This window comes from Bos indicus x Bos taurus, chromosome 11 (assembly GCF_003369695.1).
Source record: "Bos indicus x Bos taurus breed Angus x Brahman F1 hybrid chromosome 11, Bos_hybrid_MaternalHap_v2.0, whole genome shotgun sequence".
Lineage (NCBI taxonomy): Eukaryota > Metazoa > Chordata > Mammalia > Artiodactyla > Bovidae > Bos > Bos indicus x Bos taurus.
In genome coordinates, this window is record NC_040086.1 from 59698536 (window position 1) to 59722565 (window position 24030).

Below are 24030 nucleotides of genomic sequence, written 5' to 3' on the forward strand. Positions count from 1 at the left end.
TTTCATGGGAAATAGATGGGGAAACAGTGAAAACAGTGTCAGACTTTATTTTTGGGGGCTCCAAAATCACTTCAGATGGTGACTGCAGCCATGAAATTAAAAGACGCTTACTCCTTGGAAGGAAAGTTATGACAAACCTAGATAGCATATTCAAAAGCAGAGACATTACTTTGCCAACAAAGGTCCGTCTAGTCAAGGCTATGGTTTTTCCTGTGGTCATGTATGGATGTGAGAGTTGGACTGTGAAGAAGGCTGAGTGCTGAAGAATTGATGCTTTTGGTCTGTGGTGTTGGAGAAGACTCTTGAGAGTCCCTTGGACTGCAAGGAGATCCAACCAGTCCATTCTGAAGGAGATCAGCCCTGGGATTTCTTTGGAGGGAATGATGCTGAAGCTCAGTCTCCAGTACTTTGGCCACCTCAGGCGAAGAGCTGACTCACTGGAAAAGACTCTGATGCTGGGAGGGATTGGGGGCAGGAGGAGAAGGGGACAAAAGAGGATGAGATGGCTGGATGGCATCACTGACTCGATCGACGTGAGTCTGAGTGAACTCCGGGAGTTGGTGATGGACAGGGAGGCCTGGCGTGCTGCGATTCATGGGATCGCAGAGAGTCGGACACGACTAAGCGACTGAAGTGAACTGAACCAAATGATTCTTACCATCTTTCGATTATCAATGTAAAGCATTAAAAACACGACTCATGTCGTGTTCTTAAGACTACATTTTGGAGTTTTGCATGAACTGATCCCCTTTTTGTTGACCAAGGTGACATTTTTTAGAATGATTAATAAACATCTGATATCATATAGGAGATGTATTAAAAGGTTTCTTTATGGGAAGATAACAATAATTAAGAATACTAGAAGACAAAGCACAATCTGATTTGAAGTAGTTTTATGGAAAATTCTAATAGGGAAAATACCCACCTCCTGGACTATATTTTTAAATAGTCTCAATTCACTGTTGCAAACATTTTCAGTAAAGAACAATTTTTTTCCAGATGAAGAAAGACGTTTAGAGAAGTCAGTATGGAGGTTATAGAAAAATAAGCTGGAAAAAACAGCCTTTAAAAAAAAAAAAAGGCATGTGGTAGATCTGTTAATGCCCACAAATCTACCTATTCGTGGATGTATAGAAAAACATAATGTACTTTAAAGTTAAAAATGAAACTTTACCTCTCCTCCCAACCACATATAGAATCTACATCACACCCCTTTGATCTCAGCTGTCCTTGTGAACTGTTTCAACAAACAGAATATGGCAAAGTTGATACTGTGTGATTTCCAAGACTGGACTTTTATTATAAGACTTTTACCCTTATCCAAGGTAAGGAGCAGCGGCTACGCTTTGCTGAAGCAGCCGTGAAGAGATACCCCACGTCCAAGGTAAGAGAAACCGAAGTTAAGACGGTAGGTGTTGCAAGAGGGCATCAGAGGGCAGACACATTGAAACCATACTCACAGAAAACTAGTCAATCTGATCACACGGACCACAGCCTTGTCTAACTCAATGAAACTAAGCCATGCCGTGTGGGGCCACCCAAGACAGGAGGGTCACGGTGGAAAGGTCTGAAAGAATGTGGTCCACTGGAGAAGGGAATAGCAAACCACTTCAGTATTCTTGCCTTGAGAACCCCATGAACAGTATGAAAAGGCAAAATGATAGGATACTGAAAGAGAAACTCCCCAGGTCGGTAGGTGCCCAATATGCTACTGGAGATCAGTAGAGAAATAACTCCAGAAAGAATGAAGGGATAGAGCCAAAGCAAAAAGAATACCCAGTTGTGGATGTGACTGGTGGTACAAGCAAGGTTCGATGTTGTAAAGAGCAATATTGCATAGGAAGTTGGAATGTCAGGTCCATGAATCAAGACAAATTGGAAGTGGTCAAACAGGAGATGGCAAGAGTGAACGTCGACATTCCAGGAATCAGCGAACTAAAACGGACTGGAATGGGTGAATTTAACTCAAAAGACCATTATATCTACTACTGCGGACAGGAATCCCTCAGAAGAAATGGAGTAGCCATCATGGTCAACAAGAGAGTCCGAAATGCAGTACTTCGATGCAATCTCAAAAACGACAGAATGATCTCTGTTCGTTTCCAAGGCAAACCACTCAGTATCACTGTAATCCAAGTTTATACCCCAACCAGTAATGCTGAAGAAGCTGAAGTTGAACGGTTCTATGAAGACCTACAAGACCTTTTAGAACTAACACCCAAAAAAGATGTCCTTTTCATTCTAGGGGACTGGAATCCAAAAGTAGGAAGTCAAGAAAACACCTGGAGTAACAGGCAAATTTGGCCTTGCAATACGGAATGAAGCAGGGCAAAGACTAATAGAGTTTTGCCAAGAAAATGCACTGGTCATAGCAAACACCCTCTTCCAACAACACAACAGAAGACTCTACACATGGACATCACCAGATGGTTAACACCGAAATCAGATTGATTATATTCATTACAGCCAAAGATGGAGAAGCTCTATACAGTCAGTTAAAACAAGACCAGGAGCTGACTGTGGCTCAGATCATGAACTTCTTATTGCCAAATTCAGACTGAAATTAAAGAAGTAGGGAAAACCACGAGACCATTCAGGTATGACGTAAATCAAATCCCTTATGATTATACACTGAAGTGAGAAATAGATTTAAGGGACTAGATCTGATAGACAGAGTACCTGATGAACTATGGACGGAGGTTCGTGACATTGTACTGGAGACAGGGATCAAGACCATCCCCATGGAAAAGAAATGCAAAAAGGCAAAATGGCTGTCTGATGAGGTCTTACAAATAGCTGTGAAAAGAAGAGAAGCAAAAAACAAACAGGAAAAGGAAAGATATAAGCATCTGAATGCAGAGTTCCAAAGAATAGCAAGGAGAGGTAAGAAAGCCTTCCTCAGTGATCAATGCAAACAAATAGAGGAAAACAACAGAATGGGAAAGACTAGAGATCTCTTCAAGAAAATCAAGATACCAAAGGAACATTTCATGCAAAGTTGGGCTCAATAAAGGACAGAAATGGTATGGACCTAACAGAAGCAGAAGATATTAAGAAGAGGTGGCAAGAATACACAGAAGAACTGTACAAAAAAGAGCTTCACGACCCAGATAATCATGATGGTGTGATCACTCACCTAGAGCCAGACTTCATGGAATGTGAAGTCAAGCGGGCCTTACTTAGAAAGCATCACTATGAACAAAGCTAGTGGAGGTGATGGAATTCCAGTTGAGCTATTTCAAATCCTGAAAGATGATGCTGTGAAAGTGCTGCACTCAATATGCCAGCAAATTTGGAAAACTCAGCAGTAGCCCCAGGACTGGAAAAGGTCAGTTTTCATTCCAATCCCAAAGAAAGGCAATGCCAAAGAATGCTCAAACTACCACACAATGCACTCATCTCACACGCTAGTAAAGAAATGCTCAAAATTCTCCAAGCCAGGCTTCAGCAATACGTGAACTGTGAATTTCACCTTCAGAGGAACCAGAGATCAAACTGCCAACATCCACTGGATCATCGAAAAAGCAAGAGAGTTCCAGAAAAACATCTATTTCTGCTTTATTGACTATGCCAAAGTGTGGATGATACTAAACTGTGGAAAATTCTAAAAGAGACTGGAATACCAGACCACCTGACCTGCCTCCTGAGAAACCTATATGCATGTCATGAAGCAACAGTTAGAACTGGACATGGAACAAGACTGGTTCCAAATAGGAAAAGGAGTCCGTCAAGGCTGTATATTGTTACCCTACTTATTTAACTTCTATGTAGAGTACATCATGAGAAACACTGGGCTGGAAGAAACACAAGCTGGAATCAAGATTGCCAGAAGAAATATCAATAACCTTAGATATGCAGATGATACCACCCATATGGCAGAAAGTGAAGAGGAACTGAAAAGCCTCTTGATGAAAGTGAAAGAGGAGAGTGAAAAAGCTGGCTTAAAGCTCAACATTCAGAAAACTAAAATCATGGCATCTGGTCCTATCACTTCATGGCAAATAGATGCAGAAACAGTAGCAACAGTGTAGACTTTATTTTTTGGGAATCCAAATCACTGCAGATGGTGACTGCAGCCATAAAATTAAAAGACATTTACTCCTTGGAAGGAAAGTTATGACCAACCTAGATAGCATATTCAAAAGCAGAGAGATTACTTTGCCAACAAAGGTCCGTCTAGTCAAGGCTATGGTGTTTCCTGTGGTCATGTATGGATGTGAGAGTTGGACTGTGAAGAAAGCTGAGTGCCGAAGAATTGATGCTTTTGAACTGTGGTGTTGGAGAAGACTCTTGAGAGTCCCCTGGACTGCAAGGAGATCCAACCAGTCCATTCTGAAGGAGATCAGCCCTGGGATTTCTTTGGAAGGACTGATGCTAAAGCTGAAACTCCAGTACTTTGGCCTCCTCATGCAAAGAGTTGACTCGGCCACCTCATGCAAAGAGCTGACTCACTGGAAGAGACCCTGATGCTGGGAGGGATTGGGGGCAGGAGAAGAAGAGGATGACAGAGGATGAGATGGCTGGATGGCATCACCGACTCGATGGACATGAGTTTGAGTGAACTCCGGGAGTTCATGATGGACAGGGAGGCCTGATGTGCTGTGATTATGGGGTCGCAAAGAGTTGGACACGACTGCGACTGAATTGAACTGACAGCTTCCACTTTTGCCTTCCTGGATCAATGCTAAGACTGTCGTGTAAGGAAGTCAGGCTACCCTAATAAAGAATGAGAGGTCATGCATAGAAAAATCCAAGGAGCCCTCAGGAGCAGCCAGCACGATCAGACATGTGAATGAGACGATCTTGGGACTCTCAAACCCATTCAACTCCCAAAATAAAGGCAACTGCGTTAAGTGAGGCCATACAAAAACCAACAAAGGAAATAACCAGGCTAGCCATGGAATCATGAGAAATAATCACTATTGTTTTAAGCCATTATTATAATACATTATCACATAACTGTTTCAATTCTTACTATATGGAGAAATAAATGCCATTATCTAAATAAACCTAAGACGGAAAGGCTTGTATAAATATCACTAGTGGAGGAGGGAAGAAGGGAGGGAGGCAGAGAAAAAAAATCACTAGTGGAATAAGTAAAGCATCTTGAATGCAAAAGAAAATACTATTATTTAAAACTAGTAATTACAGATAATTTGTTAAGCATTTTTTCTTTATAAAAGGAATTCCAAATTCTGTTAACCTGCATTTCTAAGAATGAAATTCCATGTCCTTTTTCCTCAATTACTAGTTTTTGAAAGTCACAGTAAGTAGAGCATAGATATACATTAGCAAAATATCTATCACTGATAGTTTACTTTTTATGAGTTCAATTTATAAATCTTTCCTTATTAGAATTACACTGAGCAAATGTTCAACACAAGTCGCTACAGAAATGCTCTGAAGAAATCCAAAATAATTTTTATAACGATAGTGATTTTTATAATTTTCCATCAATAATGACTATCTTCATATTTATTCATAAGTGAGAAATTACCAACATAACCATGACTTGGTATTACTTAAAATTCACAATACCTATTTTTACATACCTCTATAGTAGGATGAGTATTATGCTTGTAAGCAGTATATAAGGGAAACTGAATCTGAAAAATTTTTGCCACACACAGTAAGAGTTTTTCCTTCTCATCTGTACTCCACAAACTAAAAGGATCAGAGTTCTTTGAAGATTCTTCCTCAGTCAGATTACAAATTCTTGTAGAGTTTGATTTTTTTTCTATTGATTTTTGTCTTTCTGTACTTCCCTCATTACATTCTCTTTCTATATTCTGTGGTTCTTCCGCTTGATTACTCTCATCTTGCCATGTGGAATCTATGTTGATAGTAGTACAATGTTTACAAAGCTGATCTCGGAGCACTTGAACTTGGGCAATCACTAAGTTAATAAGTGCACACACTACTTGGTTAAAAATCTCCAAATGCTTATACTCTTTGAAGCAGCACAGACATTGCCTACAAGAGAAAAAAAAAATTTAATTAATAAATGCTTCCTAAAGAGGCAACAATTATATCCTTCTAAAAAACAGTATTAAAAAAGTAAATACTAAAATATTATTTTCAAGTAATTATTTCCTCCCTTCTGATAGAGTAGCACTATAAAAACTTTAAAAGATAGCATCACACCAAAAACTGATACTGGTAAAAAGTCACTAGATTAGATTGACAGCTATCATCTTCAGTTTTATATTTTATCTATCCCTCTAGACTTCCCTTCCGTTGTAGCTCAGTTGGTAAGAATCTGCCTGCAGTGCAGGAGACGCGGGTTCATTCCCTGAGTTGGGAAGATCCCCTGGAGAAGGAAATGACAACCCATTCCAGTATCCTTGCCTGGAAAATCTCATGGACAGAGGAGCCAGGTGGGCTGCAGTCCATGGGGCTGCAAAGAGTTGGGCACGACTGAGCGACTAACACTTATCCCTCCAGACAAAGAACTACTTAAGAACAAGAATTACGGCTGTATCTTTGCTTCTCTAAGTACTAAGTACTCAATGCATGTTTAATAAGTTATTAGGAAACTGACTATAATAAAATACCTTGTTAGTAAACTTGACTCATTATCTTACATAAGGGATTTTGCTGTCAACTAATAAAAAAGTTTACATTTTGGGGGGGCAGAAGGGATAAATGTATATGTATGGCTGAATCCCTCTGGTGTTCACCTGCAACTATCACAACACTGTTTGTTAATCAGCGATACCCCAACAAAAGCTTCTTTTTTTAAGTTACATTTAAAAATAATTTGCAGCGGACTACACTGGTAGTACGGTAGTTAAGAATCTGCCTTCCAAAGGGAGGATGCAGGTTCAATCCCTGGTGGGGGAACTAAGATCCCACATGCCACAAGAAGCCCCTGCACCACAATGAAGACACAGCACAGCCAAAAAAAACTTCTAAATAAAAATAAAAAAATAATTTTCTTGGGATTTTCCTGGCAGTCCAATGGTTAAGACTCTGTGCTCCCACTCTGGTCAGGGAATGAAGATTCCACATGCCAGCTGTGCAGTGGCCAAAAATAATAATTTACCTGAAGGCTATTTAGAAGGACGTTCCTACCCTATCTGGCAGATCAAAAGTGTTTAGGAATAACACTTACACACACACTTACTTCAGTTCCAGTAAAAAACAAGAATAAAAATAATAAGAGTCTAATTATTACACATAATTATAGTTCTCTTAGACATGTTCAGTTAGAACAGTGCCTAGCATTTTACAGATAATCAAAGGGGTCTGGTGAGTCAATAAGTAAATGATACACAAGTACCACGTTATAATGTATACAAAGACAAATGACAGTTAAGCGACTATCACAATTTGCATCTATTTATCAAAACAAATCAAAACTCTTACTGTACCAAAAAGATCACCAACTTCCTGTATGGCCATATAAGAATAATTTCTTTTTCTCTAGATGTGGAAGATCTGAAATATGGCCACAATTCTTTAACACTCTTCCCTTTAAAAAGGGAAGCCCAATTTTCCTCCTCTTGAATGTGGACCAGACTTAATGACCAATGAACGGAATGTGGCAGAAATGACAATGTGTGACATCTAAGACTAGGTCATAAAAGACCTTGCTTCTGCCTTGCTCTTTTGGATCACTCACTCTGAAGGAAACCAGCTAACATGTAAGACACTCAAGGAGGCCAAAGCAAGGTCCACATGAGAAAAAACTAGCCTTCCACTAACCACCCATTTGCCAACCATGAAAGGGAGTCAACTTGGAAATAGATCCTCCGGTCTCATGTAAGGTCATGACTACAACCGGAACCAACCAACTAAACCACTTCCAAACTCCTATTCATACAGTAATTGATGATAAATGTTTATAATTGAGATAATAAATGTATCAGGATAAGAAATGCTTGTGTGTTTTTTTTTCAATTATTTATTTGGATGTGCCAGGACTATCCCATGGACGGAGGAGCCTGGTAGGTTGCAGTCCATGGGGTCTCGAGGAGTCGGACACGACTGAGTGACTTCACTTTCACTTTTCACTTTCATGCATTGGAGAAGGAAATGGCAACCCACTCCAGTGTTCTTGCCTGGAGAATCCCAGGGACGGGGGAGCCTGGTGGACTGCCGTCTCTGGGCTCACACAGAGTCGGACACGACTGAAGCGACATAGCAGCAGTGCCAGGACTTAGTTGCAGCATGGGGGATGTAGTTCCATGATCAGGGATCAAACCCAGGCGCCTGCATTGGGAGCAAAAGTCTTAGCCACTGGACCACCAGAGAATTTCCTATTGTTGTTTTTAAAACACTAATTTAGGAGTACTTTGTTACACAGAAATACACAAATGATATACCAGGACTATTTTCTAGATGGCAAAATGAAAGGAATTTTATCTCTAAGGCCTCCTCCAGCTTTAAGTTCTATAATATTACAATATCTACAAGAAGAAAAACACATTAATCAACATTTTTCTGATGAATAGCTTCTTTCTTTAGGTTTAGGAAAGACCAAGGTCAAAGGGAAGAACCATACATTTGACTATCTTTAGTGAAAATGGCATCTTGAGTTTCTCCTCAAAAAAACAAACTTAAGGTCAGAGTTCAGATCAGTAAAGCCAAAGAGTTAGTCAAATTTACTTTAAAAATTCACTGTCAGGGATGGACCTAGAGATTATCATACTAAGTGAAGTAAATCTGACAGAGAAAGACAAATATCATATGATAATCTCCTATATGTGAAACCTAAAAAAAAAAAAAAGATACAAATGAACTTATTTACAAAACAAACTCAGACTTCAAAAACGAATTTATGGTTGCCAAAGAGGAAAGGTAGGGGGGAGGGATAATTTAGGAACTTGGTATTAACATATATATATACTACTATATATAAAATAGATAACCAACAAAGACCTACTATTCAGCACAGCGAACTCTATTCAATATTCTGTAATAACCTATGTAAGAAAAGAATCTGAAAAAGAATAGATACATGTGTAACTGAGTCACTTTGCTATACACCTAAAACTAATACAAAATTGTAGATCAACTATACTCCAGTATAAAACAAAATTAAGAAATAATAAAATTAAAATACACTATCATGATACGAGCATTAAATTGTTTGATAACTGACTAGGAAACTAATCTTAAAATACTAAATTGATATATGAACAAAGTAACAAACTGGATCTAGGTCCTTACAGATGTAAAATATACACATTCAAGGAGAGTTGAGGATTTAAGATAATATACACACACAAACACATATCTTTAAAATAATTATATACTATATAAATTATACATTGTACTGCCTCCTCAATTTTGAGAAGTCTAGGTATCTGAATTCTCAATTCAGCATGTCTCTCTGTATCCACACCCACAACACAAGGAGGGAAAAAATTTTAGTTTTTGAAAACAAAAACATCACCTTTTCAGTTAAGCCCAATCTGATTTTACAAATAAACTTATTTCTTCTATGTTGTAAATCACACTACAAATATACATAAGGAAAAAAATCATTAAAGAGATAATGGAAGAAAAGATGACAGCAAGAAATTCTGGATGTTAGAAAAGGGAGGAAAAACAAGTGTGTTCCAAATAAACAAACTTAGAAGGGGCCACAGGAGAAAACTATCAGCAAAAAGATTCACCCCACAGAACACTGGAAAAGCTCAGGACTGAAGAGGTTCAGACACCTCAGAAGGTAGAAATAAAGGAAATAGGACTAAATGAAAGGTACTGTTAAAACCTGCAGGCTCCCATTCCAGACAGCAAGAATACTACCCCTACCTGACCCAGGAAAAGAAGAAATTCTTACTGTACATAAAATGAACAAGATAAACTCAGGAACATAAGATACTGAAGAAGGCAAAGATAAGAAAATGAAAGTGAGAATTATGTAAAATTATGACTGAATGGTGAACCTCACTCAAGTATCCTTCTCTGCCCAACCATCAGATTAATGTATCTCCAAGGGGAAAGATTCTATTTCTATTCTAACAGAAATGTTCACATTTCTATTAGAAAATGTGAACAACCAAGAGAGAACGCCTATAATAAAGTCTGCTCAACATTTTACCACATCATACAGTACATGCCAAAATCTGAGATGCCCCATTCACACAGAACTTGCAATCCATTTTTCAGTGGCCCTTTCTTAACCATGAAAAGATAGCCAAGGATACTAAGACTTTCCAGGAAAAACTGTGTCACTAAAAACAGATGAAAGCAAACAAAAGAAGTTTAGAGGCAGTAGATAAAACACAGCAAGAAAAAAGGTTTTAATTTATATCCTCAGAGAAATGAAAGATACTCGATTACCAAAACAACAGAATACTGTTAAAAAATGCATTCCAGTTACAAAACAGAGCCATTTAATGTGTACAGATGTGCATTATATACCTTTTGCTTATATATCATTCACAATTTAAAAAAAAAATTAAAATTACATCAATTTGTAAAATTCAATAGTAGATCCAGAGGTAAAACTGAAGAAATCTCCCAGAAAGTAGACTAGGCAAAGAAAAATAATGGGGAGAAAAAGAAAACTATCAATCAAGGAGGTATAATTTCTGACTGATATTTGCAAGAAGACAGCAGAAAATACAGAGCTAAGGAAACTATGAAATAAAAATAAAATTCAGAACTGAAAACCCACGAGAACACGTATCATCATGAAATTTCTGAAGCCAAGGAGGGATAAAGATCCTAAAAGCTTGCAGGAAGAGTGAAAAGAGTGACATGGAAAAGCTCAGGAATAAAAACAGTGCATACTTCCTCAAAGTAATACTAGGAGATAAAATACAATGGAATAACACTTTCAATATTCTGAGAGATAATAATTTTCTATCTAGTATTCTGTATCCAACAAAAGTTATCAATAAACGTAAGGGCAGAAGAGACATTTCTTTTTTAGGCCACAAAGGTCTAAAAACCATTTATCTCCCTGGTAATTTTTCTCAGAAAACTCATCATCCAAACAAAATAAAGAAGTGAACTAATAAAGATGGCATGCAATCCATGAAACTAGAGATCCAAGACAACAGAAAAGCAAAAGAAATTTCAAGGATGATCTAAAGAGAAGATAGCTGTTTCAGTAACCCTAATGAGAAATCAATACAGACTGGAGTAGGAAGATGAAGTCCAAAGGAGATGGAGGGAAGGAAAGAAATAACAGATCACTTAATGATGTATAAAATGTAAAAACTAGTACTAAGAAAGGCTGTAGATTTGGGGGAAGAATAAGCAATTCCCACCCAGAAAATTAATCAAATGAAAAACAAGCCATTAAACTCTATGAAACAAAGAATAACAAAAGGAAAACAACAATTGATATATTTTAAGGTATAAAGTGAATCACAGAATCTTTTTTGGCAATCACTGAGCAATTATTTTCATTTTTAGAACTACCTCAAGAACTGACATAACTATATTGAGAGGATGGGGAAGGTTAAGTGGGTGAAACCATTATGCATCAGAAAAGGAAGTTCACAAATTATATCCAAAATTAATAAAGCAATAGAAATATGATTTTTGATATAGCTGAAATATAATTACTATTTCAGAAAATAAGTTAATGTCAAAACCAACATTTTAAAGAACTGAAAACAGAAATGGGTCTGAGAAGACAGGAGACAATGGACTTTTTTACAGGCCTTTTCTTCCCATTTATTTTTTAAACTCTACACATATTGCTTTGTATTTGTACACCAAAATCATATATTACCTTTGACTACCTGAGCTTATCCTATTTTATTCTCTGTCTTACCCCTATTACTACCAGCCTGATAAGACTTTTATTACTTAAGTAGAGTTTTGTGCTGCCTATGTGAGTGGAGTACGCTTACACTTAAGAACACACAATGATAAAAATTTCTAAATGATAATATAAAATGCATGTGTGCTCAGTCACTTCAATCATATCTGACTCTTTGTGACCCTACGGGCTGTAGCCCACCAGGCTTCCTCTGTACATGGGATTCTCCAGGCAAGAATCCTGGAGTGGGTTGCCATTTCTTACTCCAGGGAATCTTCCCAACCCAGGGATCGAACCCATGTCTCCTGCATTACAGGTGGATTCTTTATCCATTGAGCCACTTGGGAAGCCCCCAACATAAAATATGTAGCATTAATTAATATAATAAAAATACTAACTACACATTCATGAGGAAGCTATATGTCAAAATTAAATTATTTCAACCTGGATTCCATAATTTGATCTAGCAAATATTCCAACAGATCTAACATTTTCCTGGCCTGGTACTGCTAAACATGAGAAAAAACTATTCATCTACAGTATCCAACCTTAGCAAAAGCTTATTTATGAGCTAATTTCTGAAAAGCACTACTTTGAATAGTGGTCAATATCAATATCCCACTAGCCACAATCTTAATGCCAAAATAAAGACTAAACTCTTAAACAGTGGAGAATATACATTAACCTATTCAAAAGCAGTAGTATCTAAAACCATTCTAAAACAGTTTTAAAATAAAGTTGATTAAAACAATAAAAATAAGCAATAGCCTCAAATATTTATTAAGTAACAAATGACAAATAAGAAAGGTACAATTTTTAGCCTGAAAATACAAAGAATCACCCCCTACCTAGCACTCAGAATTCTTGCAGGGGAGAAATAAGATTAGAAAGTAGACAAGCAGGAGACAATGAGGAAACCTGAATGGCTACTAAAGGCATCTTCAAGATATAAACATAATAAGCCTATTTTATAATAGGCTTTAAACAAGTCAAAAAAAAAAAAATCTGGCAGCAATTCCAACAAGAAGGATTTTGCCTTGTAGGATCAATGCCTTCATCATTAATGACATTTCCTTTCATATCCATATATGCTCTTTTCCAAATTTATATTCTTAAATTTATTCTAATATTCTCTCCCCATTCTCTGAGAATTCATTTTATTTCCCATTTCATTCCAATTTCCCATTCCAATAGTGATAAAATAATGATAATCTGTTAAAGTAACATACCTAACTACTTAAATCTTACAAAGAAGTGACAGCTATATTACTGAGATGAAGCAATTAAAAATGATGACGAAATAAGGATGACACGGTCATTCTGTTATGCACCTAAAACTACCACAACATTGTTAACTGATTATATTCCAGTATAGAACAGTTTAAAAAAATATTTGATGATATAGAGACTGATCACAGTTCACATAAAAAAAATCAGATTATAAAAGATACAGTTTTATAATCACATTTTTGTAAAACTTTAAACTTTACTGTTTCCAACCTTACACCAAGGTTATGCCAAAAAAATTTACCAGTTGTCAATCTGGGTGATGGCATATTTTCCTTTTAAACTTTTATCTTCTGTATTTTCTAAAAAGATTTTCACAGTAAGTATATCCTTTAAACAGGAGGAAAATTATAAAATATTAAAGCCTTCGAACTTTCTATAAATATTAAACTTTTAACATACTGCATTTTCAAGTGAACATTCTCTTTCACCTATATCCTGGCCAATCAATATATCAGAAAAGTGATTCTTCATCACTCATAATCTTAGGGAAGTTAACACTTTTCTCCCAGAAAACCTATAAAGAACATTTTGTATGAGATGTCATGGGTCCATTTGTGCATGAAGGTACACTGATGGATTTTCCATGGTCATGAGCCACCAAGTTAAGACTTTCTTTTGTAAATTAACTTTGTCTTGCTGCTGCTGCTGCTGCTAAGTCACTTCAGTCGTGTCTGACTCTGTGTGACCCCATAGATGGCAGCCCACCAGGCTCCCCCATCCCTGGGATTCTCTAGGCAAGAATACTAGAGTGGGTTGCCATTTCCTTCTCCAATGCATGAAAGTGAAAAGTGAAAGTGAAGTCACTCAGTCGTGTCCGACTCTTAGCGACCCCATGGAGTCCAGCCTACCAGGCTCCTCCGTCCATGGGATTTTCCAGGCAAGAGTACGGGCTGGAGTGGGGTGCCATTACCTTCTCCAACTTTGTCTTATTAGTAGCCAATTATCCCCTACAAGAACCACAATCTTAACCTAAGCAACAATATTTTTTGATACCCTAGAGAGAAACAGGAGCAGGGAGAGCAGAGCAGGCGAACAGGCAACAACTTTTACTATACAGCACTGCGATCCAACTGGATATTTTACTGTCACTTCTCTCTTCTATCAGTATGAATGATTACAAGTGTAATATTCTACTTTTTGGTATTTTTTACTATCAGCTAAATAACTATCGCTACTTATCAACATGTGAACAGCATTATAAATATGACAAACTGTTTTCCAATTTGACATTTCATTCTTTGGCTTATGTACCCCTTCAACATAGATTTCATTTTCTAAAATAAGTTTTAACAATTTTAATTAAAATAAGTGTTTAATTAAGTTATTTTGTTTAGATACTGTACTAAGTATCTTGTTTCTTCAACTTCATGAAGACAGTAGTAGCTTTATTATTACTCATTTCACAAGTAAGGAAGTAAGAGTTTACAGAAGTTAGCTAATTTGTCATAATCACCTAGTATACAGGTGATGGAGGACTGGAAGCCACATCTACTGGGCTCCAAGGCCACAGTCTAAAGCACTATATTCCGGAACAGCATCAGATAAAAGGCAGAGTCTCTACAGTGAGAGCTACAAATTACTGCCTGCTGCTGCTACTGCTAAGTCACTTCAGTCGTATCCGACTCTATGTGACCCCATAGACGGCAGCCCACCAGGCTCTCCTGTCCCTGGGATTCTCCAGGCAAGAACACTGGAGTGGGTTGCCATTTCCTTCTCCAATGCATGAAAGTGAAAAGTGAAAGTGAAGTCGCTCAGTCGTGTCCGACTCTTAGGGACCCCATGGACTGCAGCCTACCAGGCTCCTCCATCCATGGGATTTTCCAGGCAAGAATACTGGAGTGCGGTGCCATTGCCTTCTCCGAAATTACTGCCTAAAACTGTACATATCAAAATTTCATTTATATTTTCATTCCCAGTCCACAAACTCCAAGTTAAAGTTTCCTGATACAAGGACTGAGTATACATCTAGGATAAATGTGAACTAGAAAAGGACCCATTCAGCTCCACTGATAACTAATGGTAAGATGCCAGGAAAATGGTAATTCTCTGAATTTCATTTTATTTAGTGGCACACTTATAAATCCTGAAATCAGGAATAAGATTTTATCCCAGTAAATAACATGTTGCTACCGAGCTGTAGCTGCAATAAATTCAAAATTATGACTCAAATGTATCATTTCTCAGCAAATACTTTAGATTTTTAATGTTAATTTTAAATCATTAGTATAACGAAATATCCAATCATCTATCCTACCCATAATGAAAGGGACAAACAGTAAGCACAGATAAACTTAAGTCAAAAGAAACTCAGGTCAATGGGACTCAGCAAAGAGATGCCCAATAATAATGGCACTTATGTTTTAAAATCTATAATCTTTTTGGAACAAATACAAGCACCGCTTTATTGACAAGAGAGAAAGAGAAAACACAGGATAAAGGGATGTTACTGTAAAGCAAATGCTATTTGAAATTAAACTATTCTGATAAACTCCATGATCAGTCTGTCACCTCACAACATTCACCTCTGTTATTACTGTATTTAATGTGTTCATTAATCACTGCACACAATGCTTCAAACATTTTTTTTTCCCAGAAAATTTCAGAAGAGCTAAGAATCTTTAAACAAATAGATACGTACGTAAAAGAATTTTTTAGCCATGACCAGCTAAACTCATGTTGAGGAACAGTAATTTGCAAATCCCTGCTATACACTGTGGTTATATTAATGACTGTTCTGTACAATTTTATTCTCTCTATATATTTGTATGAAATTTAAAAATCAACCTAATATACATAATTATTATGGAAGGAACAAATAGAAAGTAGCTCCCAGAACGGTCAAAGTGTCCTCTACTATAATACTGTTTTAAAAGTTTAAGTTTGTTATAGATCTCTAGCTATGACATAATGATTGTTCAATCTCTCAAAATAATTATTTTTTACCATTTCAGTCATTTCCATGTTTCTAAGTAATGACAGAATCCTTCCCATATTTCTAAACAATTCATGTTTTAAAAGCAAAACATGAATGATCCCAAGAATAACCGGAGATGATTTAATATTGATAAACTGTGATTTAATGACAAAAGGTATATAAACCAAAACCCTAAAGAAAAAATTTGATGACAGTGTAAATTTAAAATACAACAAGGGGGAATTCCCTGGTGGTCTAGTACTTGAGCTTCCACTGCAGGGGTACAGGTTCAATCCCTGGTCAGGGAACTAAGATTCCATAAGCCCTGCAGCATGGCCTAAACGAATTAATGAAGCTTTTCAAAAAAAAAAAGAATATAACTAAAAATTCCCTGGCGATCCAGTGGTTAGAACTCCATGCTTTCACTGCCAAGAGTTAAAGTCAATCCCTGGTTGGGGAACTAAGATAATATAAGTCACGTGGGTGTGACCAAAAAAAACAAAAAATTAAAATATAAAATAAAATACAACTAACAAAGTTAGTCTTCAAAGTACTTAAAGACGCATACCTCTGTGTCCAGGAATTGATATAAGCAAATATTTTGAGAGTATGTTCCTTTCTGAGCTGCAGTCCATCACCACCTTCTATATCAGATACTGAAAGAAAGTAGAAAAAGTAACTTTTAAATTATGAATAAACAATGCTAAACCAGTATTAAAGTCAACAGGGACTTCCCTGGCAGTCCAATGGCTCAGACTCCATGCTCCCACTGTAGGGTACGCAAGTTCGATCCCTGGTTGGGGAACTAAGATCCTGCATGCTACACACAGTGGCCAAAAAAAAAAAAAAAAGCCAATACTTAAAAAAAAAAAAAATAGATTTACAAATATTTCACATAATTTGTTTTTGCTTTCACTAAAGAAAATAAATCTGTTTAATTAATGACTAATATGATGCTTTGTCCCACAAAGTCTCAGAAAAACTCAGAAATTAGAAACATTGAGTACTTCTAAAAGGAGGAATATAAGTGAGGTTAAAAAATAGTAGAGCCTTATTAAGAAGCAGTTAGACAAACCCCCATACCCTTTACTGCCCTCCCACCCCACCCACCCACTTTGTGTGTGCGCACAGGGGCGCGCGCACACACACACACACACACACACACACACACACACACACAAGACCTCCAAAAGTTTCTCTGGAGGTGCTGAACCAGAGAGAGCTGTGTTTAGAACACTTAGATAGCTGAAAGCGAAGAGTATCATACTGAAAACATTTAATTTCTCTGTACAAGCATTCCCTACTCTGTAACGTAAACATTGCTATGAATCCTTATATAATATAAAATCTTACAATAAAGAAAATGAGACTAACAATAAAATGTTACAAGCAGACTATTCAAAACCTATGAAACTATAACCAGAGCACTGATAAAACCAGTAACTAGTCTGATTTAAGCTTTTTTAAAAAATACAAGCACAGTTAAATCCATTGGCATTTGTGCTAACTATTGTCAGTCAACATTCTTCAGCTTTAAACCATGAGGTTCATGCTTCATCTTTTGATACGAAGGTGCTTGAGGGCATTCAATTCTAACAAAGATCATTTCCAAAAATTAAAGATTGAATATAATCATTCTCATGAATCTATCCTTTTTTTATGACTTTGCATCTCCACATAGCTCTACAAAGTAGAAAATACAGGGGTTCTTGAAGGCAATAAAGCAATCACATGCACAAGAAGGCATTTTTGAGGAATGTCAGCTTTGTTATTCTTTTTTCATATACTACTAGAGTCTTGTCTTTAATCACAAGAAACCTTTCATGAATTACTATAAAACAATGTGATGGCGGAAAATCTCATATGAACTAGTAAGATGTTCCATTACACTAGTATCTTTCCACTATTTACCAACTGTGTATGGCTTAACTTTCATTTGTAAAAATAAAAACCTCTCCCTGTTCTAGATCAGACTATATACCTTTGACAGTGTGGATCACAATAAACTGTGGAAAATTCTGAAACAGATGGGAATATCAGACCACTTGACCTGCCTCATGAGAAATCTGTATGCAGGCCAAGAAGCAACAGTTAGAAATGGACATGGAACAGACTGGTTCCAAATCAGGAAAGGAGTGCGTCAAGGCTGTATATTGTCACCCTGCTTGTTTAACTTCTATGCAGAGTACATCATGAGAAATGCTGGGCTGGATGAAGCACAAGCTGGAATCAAGACTGCCGGGTGAAATATCAATAATCTCAGATATGCAGATGACACCACCATTATGGCAGAAAGTGAAGAACTAAAGAACCTCTTGATGAAAGTGAAAAGAGGAGAGTAAAAAAGTTGGCTTAAAGCTCAATATTCAGAAAACTAAGATCATGGCATCTGGTCCCATTACTTCAAAGCAAACAGATGGGAAAACAATGGAAACAGTGGCTGACTTTATTTTGGGGGGCTCCAAAATCACTGCAGATGGTGATCGCACCCATGAAATTAAGACGCCTGCTCCTTGGAAGAAAAGTTATGACCAACCTAGGCAGCATATTAAAAAGCAGAGACGTTACTTTGCCAACAAAGGTCCATCTAGTCAAAGCTATGGTTTTTCCAGTAGTCACGTAAGGATCTGAGAGTTGGACTATAAAGAAAGCTGAGTGCAGGGGAATTGATGCTTTTGAACTGTGGTGTTGGAGAAGACTCTTGAGAGTCCCCTGGACAGCAAGGAGATCCAACAAGTCCATCCCAAAGGAAATCAGTCTTGAATACTCATTGGAAGGACTGATGTTGAACCTGAAACTCCAATACTTTGGCCACCTGATGCAAAGAACGGACTCATTTGAAAACACTGTGATGCTGGGAAAGACTGAAGGCAGGAGAACAGGACAACAGAGGATGATCAAATGGTTGGATGGCATCACCGATCGATGGACAAGAGTTTGAGTAAACTTTGGGACTTGGTAATGGACAGGGAAGCTTGGCATGCTGCAGTCCATCATGTTCCAAAAATTAGATAGAAATAAATAGAAGTCTCATATCCATGGAACTTTTAACATCATTAAGTGTCAATACTGCCCAAAGTGATCTATACAGTCAATACAATCCCAACCAAAATCCCAACAATGTTTTTGCAGAAATAGAAAACTCTACCCTTAAATTTATAGAGAATTTCAAAGGATCCCAAATAACCAAAACAATTTTGTAAAACAAGAACAAAGATGGAAGCTCAAATCTCATGATTTCAAAACAAAGTACACAAGTAAAAAACCACAATGAGCTATGCCTTCACACCCATTAAGATGGCTACTACTGGGCTTCCCTGGTGCTGCTGCTGCTAAGTCACTTCAGTCATGTCCGACTCTGTGCATAGATGGCAGCCCACCAGGCTCCTCCATCCATGGGATCTTCCAGACAAGAGTACTGGAGTGGGTTGCCATTGCCTTCCCCACTTCCCTGGTGGCTTAGTGGTAAAGAACTGCCTGACAATGCAGGAGACACAGGTTCAATCCCTGGTCCAGGAAGATCCCATATGCCACACAGCAACTAAGCCTGTGCACCACAACTACTGAGCCTGTGCTCTAGAGCCTGGGAGCCACAACTACTGAGCCCAAGTGCTGCAACTACTGAAGCCCACGCACCCTAGAGTTCATGCTCTTCAACAAGAGAAGCCACTGCAATGAGAAGCCCATGCACGGCCACTAGAGAGTAGCCTCTGCTCACCACTAGAGAAAAGCCAAGAGCAACAAAGACCCAGCACAACCATTATTTTTTTTTAAAGATAGCTACTATTAAAATATCATAAAATAACAGATATAGATGAGGATGTGGAGAAACTGAAACCCTTGAGCAATGCTGGTGGGAATACTAAATGGTGCAACCACTATGGAAAAGAATACAGTACTTCCTCAAAAGATTTCAAAAAGAATTACCATGTGATTCAGCAATTCCACTTCTGGGTATATATATGAAAAAGAATTGAAAACTGAACCTCAAAGAGATATTTGTACACCTATGTTCATAGCAGCATTATTCACAATAGGCAAGAGATAGAAATAACCCAAATATATACAAACAGATGAATAAGCAAAAAGTGCTGCATACATACAGAGGAATGCTATTTAGCCTTAAAAAGGATGAAAATCCCATCACATGCTACAACATGAATGAGCCTTGAAGACATCATGCTAAGTAAATAAGCCAGGCACAGAAAGACAAAATACTGTATGATTATACTTATAAAAGATCTTGAGTAAACAAATCCACCAAAAACAAAGTAGAATGGTGGTTGTCAGTGGGAGATGGAAGTAAGGAATTGTTTAATGGGTACAGAGTTTCAGTTTTCAAGATGAAAGAGTTCTGAAGATCTGTTGCCTAACAATGTGAATATTCTTAACACTAAATCATACACTTAGAAATGGTTAAGATGAAATAAACAAGTTCCTACTGTACAGCACAGGGAACTGTATTCAATATCTTGGAATAACCTATCATGAAAATATATATATATAAAAACAAGTCACTCTGCTGTACACCAGGAACTAACACATTATAAATGAAATACACTCCAATAATTTTTTTAAAAAAATAGCTAAGATGAGAAAATTTATGTTATGTGTTTTCTACAATTAAAAAAAAAATCAATAAAAAAAGAAAACAGAGAAGCCCAAACTTCAGTTTAAAAGAAGCCACTGATCTTTACAGATCAAAGATCCATTAAAGTCCACAATATAATAAATAAAGGAAAGAAAAAGGGAAACTTTAAGAAATCCTTCCACCATTTCCTATAGAAGAAACTGTATTTCAACTCTAAAGGGCCAACCACCCAGACAGATAAGAGAGAATGGTGGACTGTCACACAGATCTAAAGAACACCAAAAATAATAGCCCAAGAGAAAAGATCAAAGTGGAATTGGAAACATTAAGGCTGGGTAATCAGATATCCCTCAAAAGGAGGAAAGTTCAGTAACTGATAGAAATGTACCCAACTGACATAATGAGTGAGGTAGCAGGATGGAAATAAGGTGAGGGGTTCTCATTACTTAAAATTTAAAAAGAAAATACTCATGAAAACTTCAAAGACCACAAATGGACATTATGATAACATGATGGCAAGCAGAATCCCAAAAGGAAACATGAGGATCAGATCACATCAGATCAGATCAGTTGCTCAGTCGTGTCCGACTCTTTGCGACCCCATGAATCACAGCATGCCAGGCCTCCCTGTCCATCACCAACTCCCGGAGTTCACTCAGACTCACGTCCATCGAGTCAGTGATGCCATCCAGCCATCTCATCCTCTGTCATCCCCTTCTCCTCCTGCCCCCAATCCCTCCCAGCATCAGAGTCTTTTCCAATGAGTCAACTCTTCGCATGAGGTGGCCAAAGTACTGGAGTTTCAGCTTTAGCATCAGTCCTTCCAAAGAAATCCCAGGGCTGATCTCCTTCAGAATGGACTGGCTGGATCTCCTTGCAGTCCAAGGGACTCTCAAGAGTCTTCTCCAACACCACAGTTCAAAAGCATCAATTCTTCAGCTCTCAGCCTTCTTCACGGTCCAACTCTCACATCCATACATGACCACAGGAAAAACCAAAGCCTTGACTAGACGAACCTTTGTTGGCAAAGTAATGTCTCTGCTTTTTAATATGCTATCTAGGTTGGTCATAACTTTCCTTCCAAGGAGTAAGCGTCTTTTAATTTCATGGCTGCAGTCACCATCTGCAGTGATTTTGGAGCCCAGATAAATGAAGTCTGACACTGTTTCCACTGTTTCCCCATCTATTTCCCATGAAGTGATGGAACCGGATGCCATGATCTTCATTTTCTGAATGTTAAGCTTTAAGCCAACTTTTTCACTCTCCACTTTCACTTTCATCATGAGGCTTTTTAGTTATGAGGATAGGCGGCATAAACCCACACATCTAGTAAGAAACCATTAGTAGATATGACCAAGATCCTACCCCAAGCAAAGGGTAAGTATTGCCATACACAATCTCACAATTATCATATGAAAAACTTCATGACCACTACCAGGCCAAAAGTGCTGAACACAACCTCATATACTTCTTACAAGCCAGTAAGAAGGGTACAAAAGTCCCCTACATATGAACCTTGAAGTTGCGAACATCCAAAGATGTGAACATGTGTTTGCATGCCCAATCACTTAAGTTAATTCACGTGCCTCACATATAATGACATGCAAGCATCCTCTACAAGTAGTTGTGCTTGTGTACTTTACTGTACACACAGTACTGTACAGAATACAGTAGGACTCTACCATCTCTCATCTCCTCTCCCTCCTACAGTCAGTAACTCTTTCTATTCACTCGATGCCAGCCCCTGTATACCAGCTGTTGTACTATACTACTGTACTCTTCAAGGTATTGTACTTGAAATTAAAATTTAAAAGATTAAAAATGTTTTAGTTTTTGTCTTGTATGTATTATTTCTGTGAAAAGTGTCAAATCTATTATAGTACAGTACTATATAGGTGTTGGAGAAGACTCTTGAGAGTCCCATGGACTGCAAGGAGATCCAACCAGTCCATTCTAAAGGAGATCAGTCCTGGGTGTTCTTTGGAAGGAACAAAGCTAAAGCTGAAACTCCAGTACTTTAGCCACCTTATGCGAAGAGTTGACTCATTGGAAAAGACTGTGATGCTGGGAGGGGTTGGGGGCAGGAAGAGAAGGGGACGACAGAGGATGAGATGGCTGGATGGCATCACTGACTCGATGGACATGAGTTTGAGTGAACTCCAGGAGTTGGTGATGGACAGGGAGGCCTGGCGTGCTGCAATTCATGGGGTCGCAAAGAGTCGGACACAACTGAGCAACTGAACTGATATAGCTGACTGTATTAGTTGGGTACTTAGGCTAACTTCATTGGACTTAAAAACACACTCTTGGAATGAAACTCATTTGTATGTAGGAGACAGCATACTGTCCGCAAAGTCCCAAAAGAATGGTACATGCAAGAAGCTGGGCCCTATCCAGAACCCTAGCCAGCACCAAGGTTAGCCACAGAGACCTACGCAGGTGGGTAAAATGGTTAAAATAAGTATAAACAACCCAGAAGACCAGAACCAGCTAGCACACCTAGCCTGAGTTGTTCCCTGGGTATACAGAAATTACAACTAATGCATCATTTTAAAACTGGAATAATACATATTCACCGATCTTTAGACATAGGACCTTTTCTTAGGATTTTGGTTCACTGACTGGAGTTCTGCATCTTTTATTTCAAAAGAATAAAAGCAGTACACTGGCTGTCATTTCCATTTCAGCTATTACAGTAGTTTAAACACTCAATTTGCAAAGCAATCTAAATATAGAATACTTTCTACACTTTTAAAACATTTACCAACCTATTTGAACAATACCTAGTTCAAGAGAACTTTTTAGTACAACTCATCATCATTAACTCTTTCCAACTTTTTTTCCTTAACCTAACAAGCAGGAAATGGAAACAAAGTCTTGGAAAGGATTAAGGAAAGTTCCCTAAAAGAAATAACTGAAAGATAGGAATTAGTAAAAAGGGAAGCAAGAAGGACAGTAGAAAAGATTAAGAAGGAGTGATGACAAAAAAGCTCACAGGGGATGGAATCCTAGTCAGAAGGATCATCATGTGCAAAGGAAGAGACAATTAAGAGAAACATTATGTACTAGATAACAGTTCAATAAAGGAATATGAAGATAAAGCTGTTGAGGCAGCTAATACATTATCTAAGGCTTGATTCAGTAAATAATGTAACAAGATGCTATTAGAAAATTCTATCAACAATCATAAGTCTTAAATTCTTTAAAACCGGTTGCCTGGAAGGTAAAGTGTTAATTAACTATTTGACATAGAGTTACAAACACATTTAAAAGACCATTCAAGGGGCCAATTAAGGGAATACAAGCCAATTAAAGAAAGGTACTACATAGTTATGAACTTGAATGAACTACTGACAAAATTTACCTTTTAATACCATAAGTGTATTATTCTTTTGCACATATTAGAAATTTTCCAAAGAAAATTTTAGCAAAATCTTCAGAGAAAAAGACTACATAGAGTAACACGACCAAAGACTGAGAGGCAGACTTCTGACCAAAAGAAAAAGC

General features: G+C 37.6%; 1 protein-coding gene across 4 annotated transcripts in view; it reads right to left on the bottom strand.

Moving 5' to 3' along the window:
* The window catches only part of USP34 (ubiquitin specific peptidase 34), a 240584-nt gene that overhangs the window by 179856 nt on the left and 36698 nt on the right, over positions 1-24030 (bottom strand). For all 4 annotated transcript variants that reach the window (XR_003513389.1, XM_027555584.1, XM_027555581.1 and 1 more), the window contains exons 2-3: positions 16501-16588; positions 5553-5973 (exon numbers count right to left, since the gene is read on the bottom strand). Coding sequence is in view for 3 of the 4 variants with exons in the window: in XM_027555584.1 (XP_027411385.1) it covers positions 5553-5973; positions 16501-16588 (509 nt within the window). In the remaining variant the exon portion in view is untranslated. The remainder of the gene's footprint in view (positions 1-5552; positions 5974-16500; positions 16589-24030) is intronic.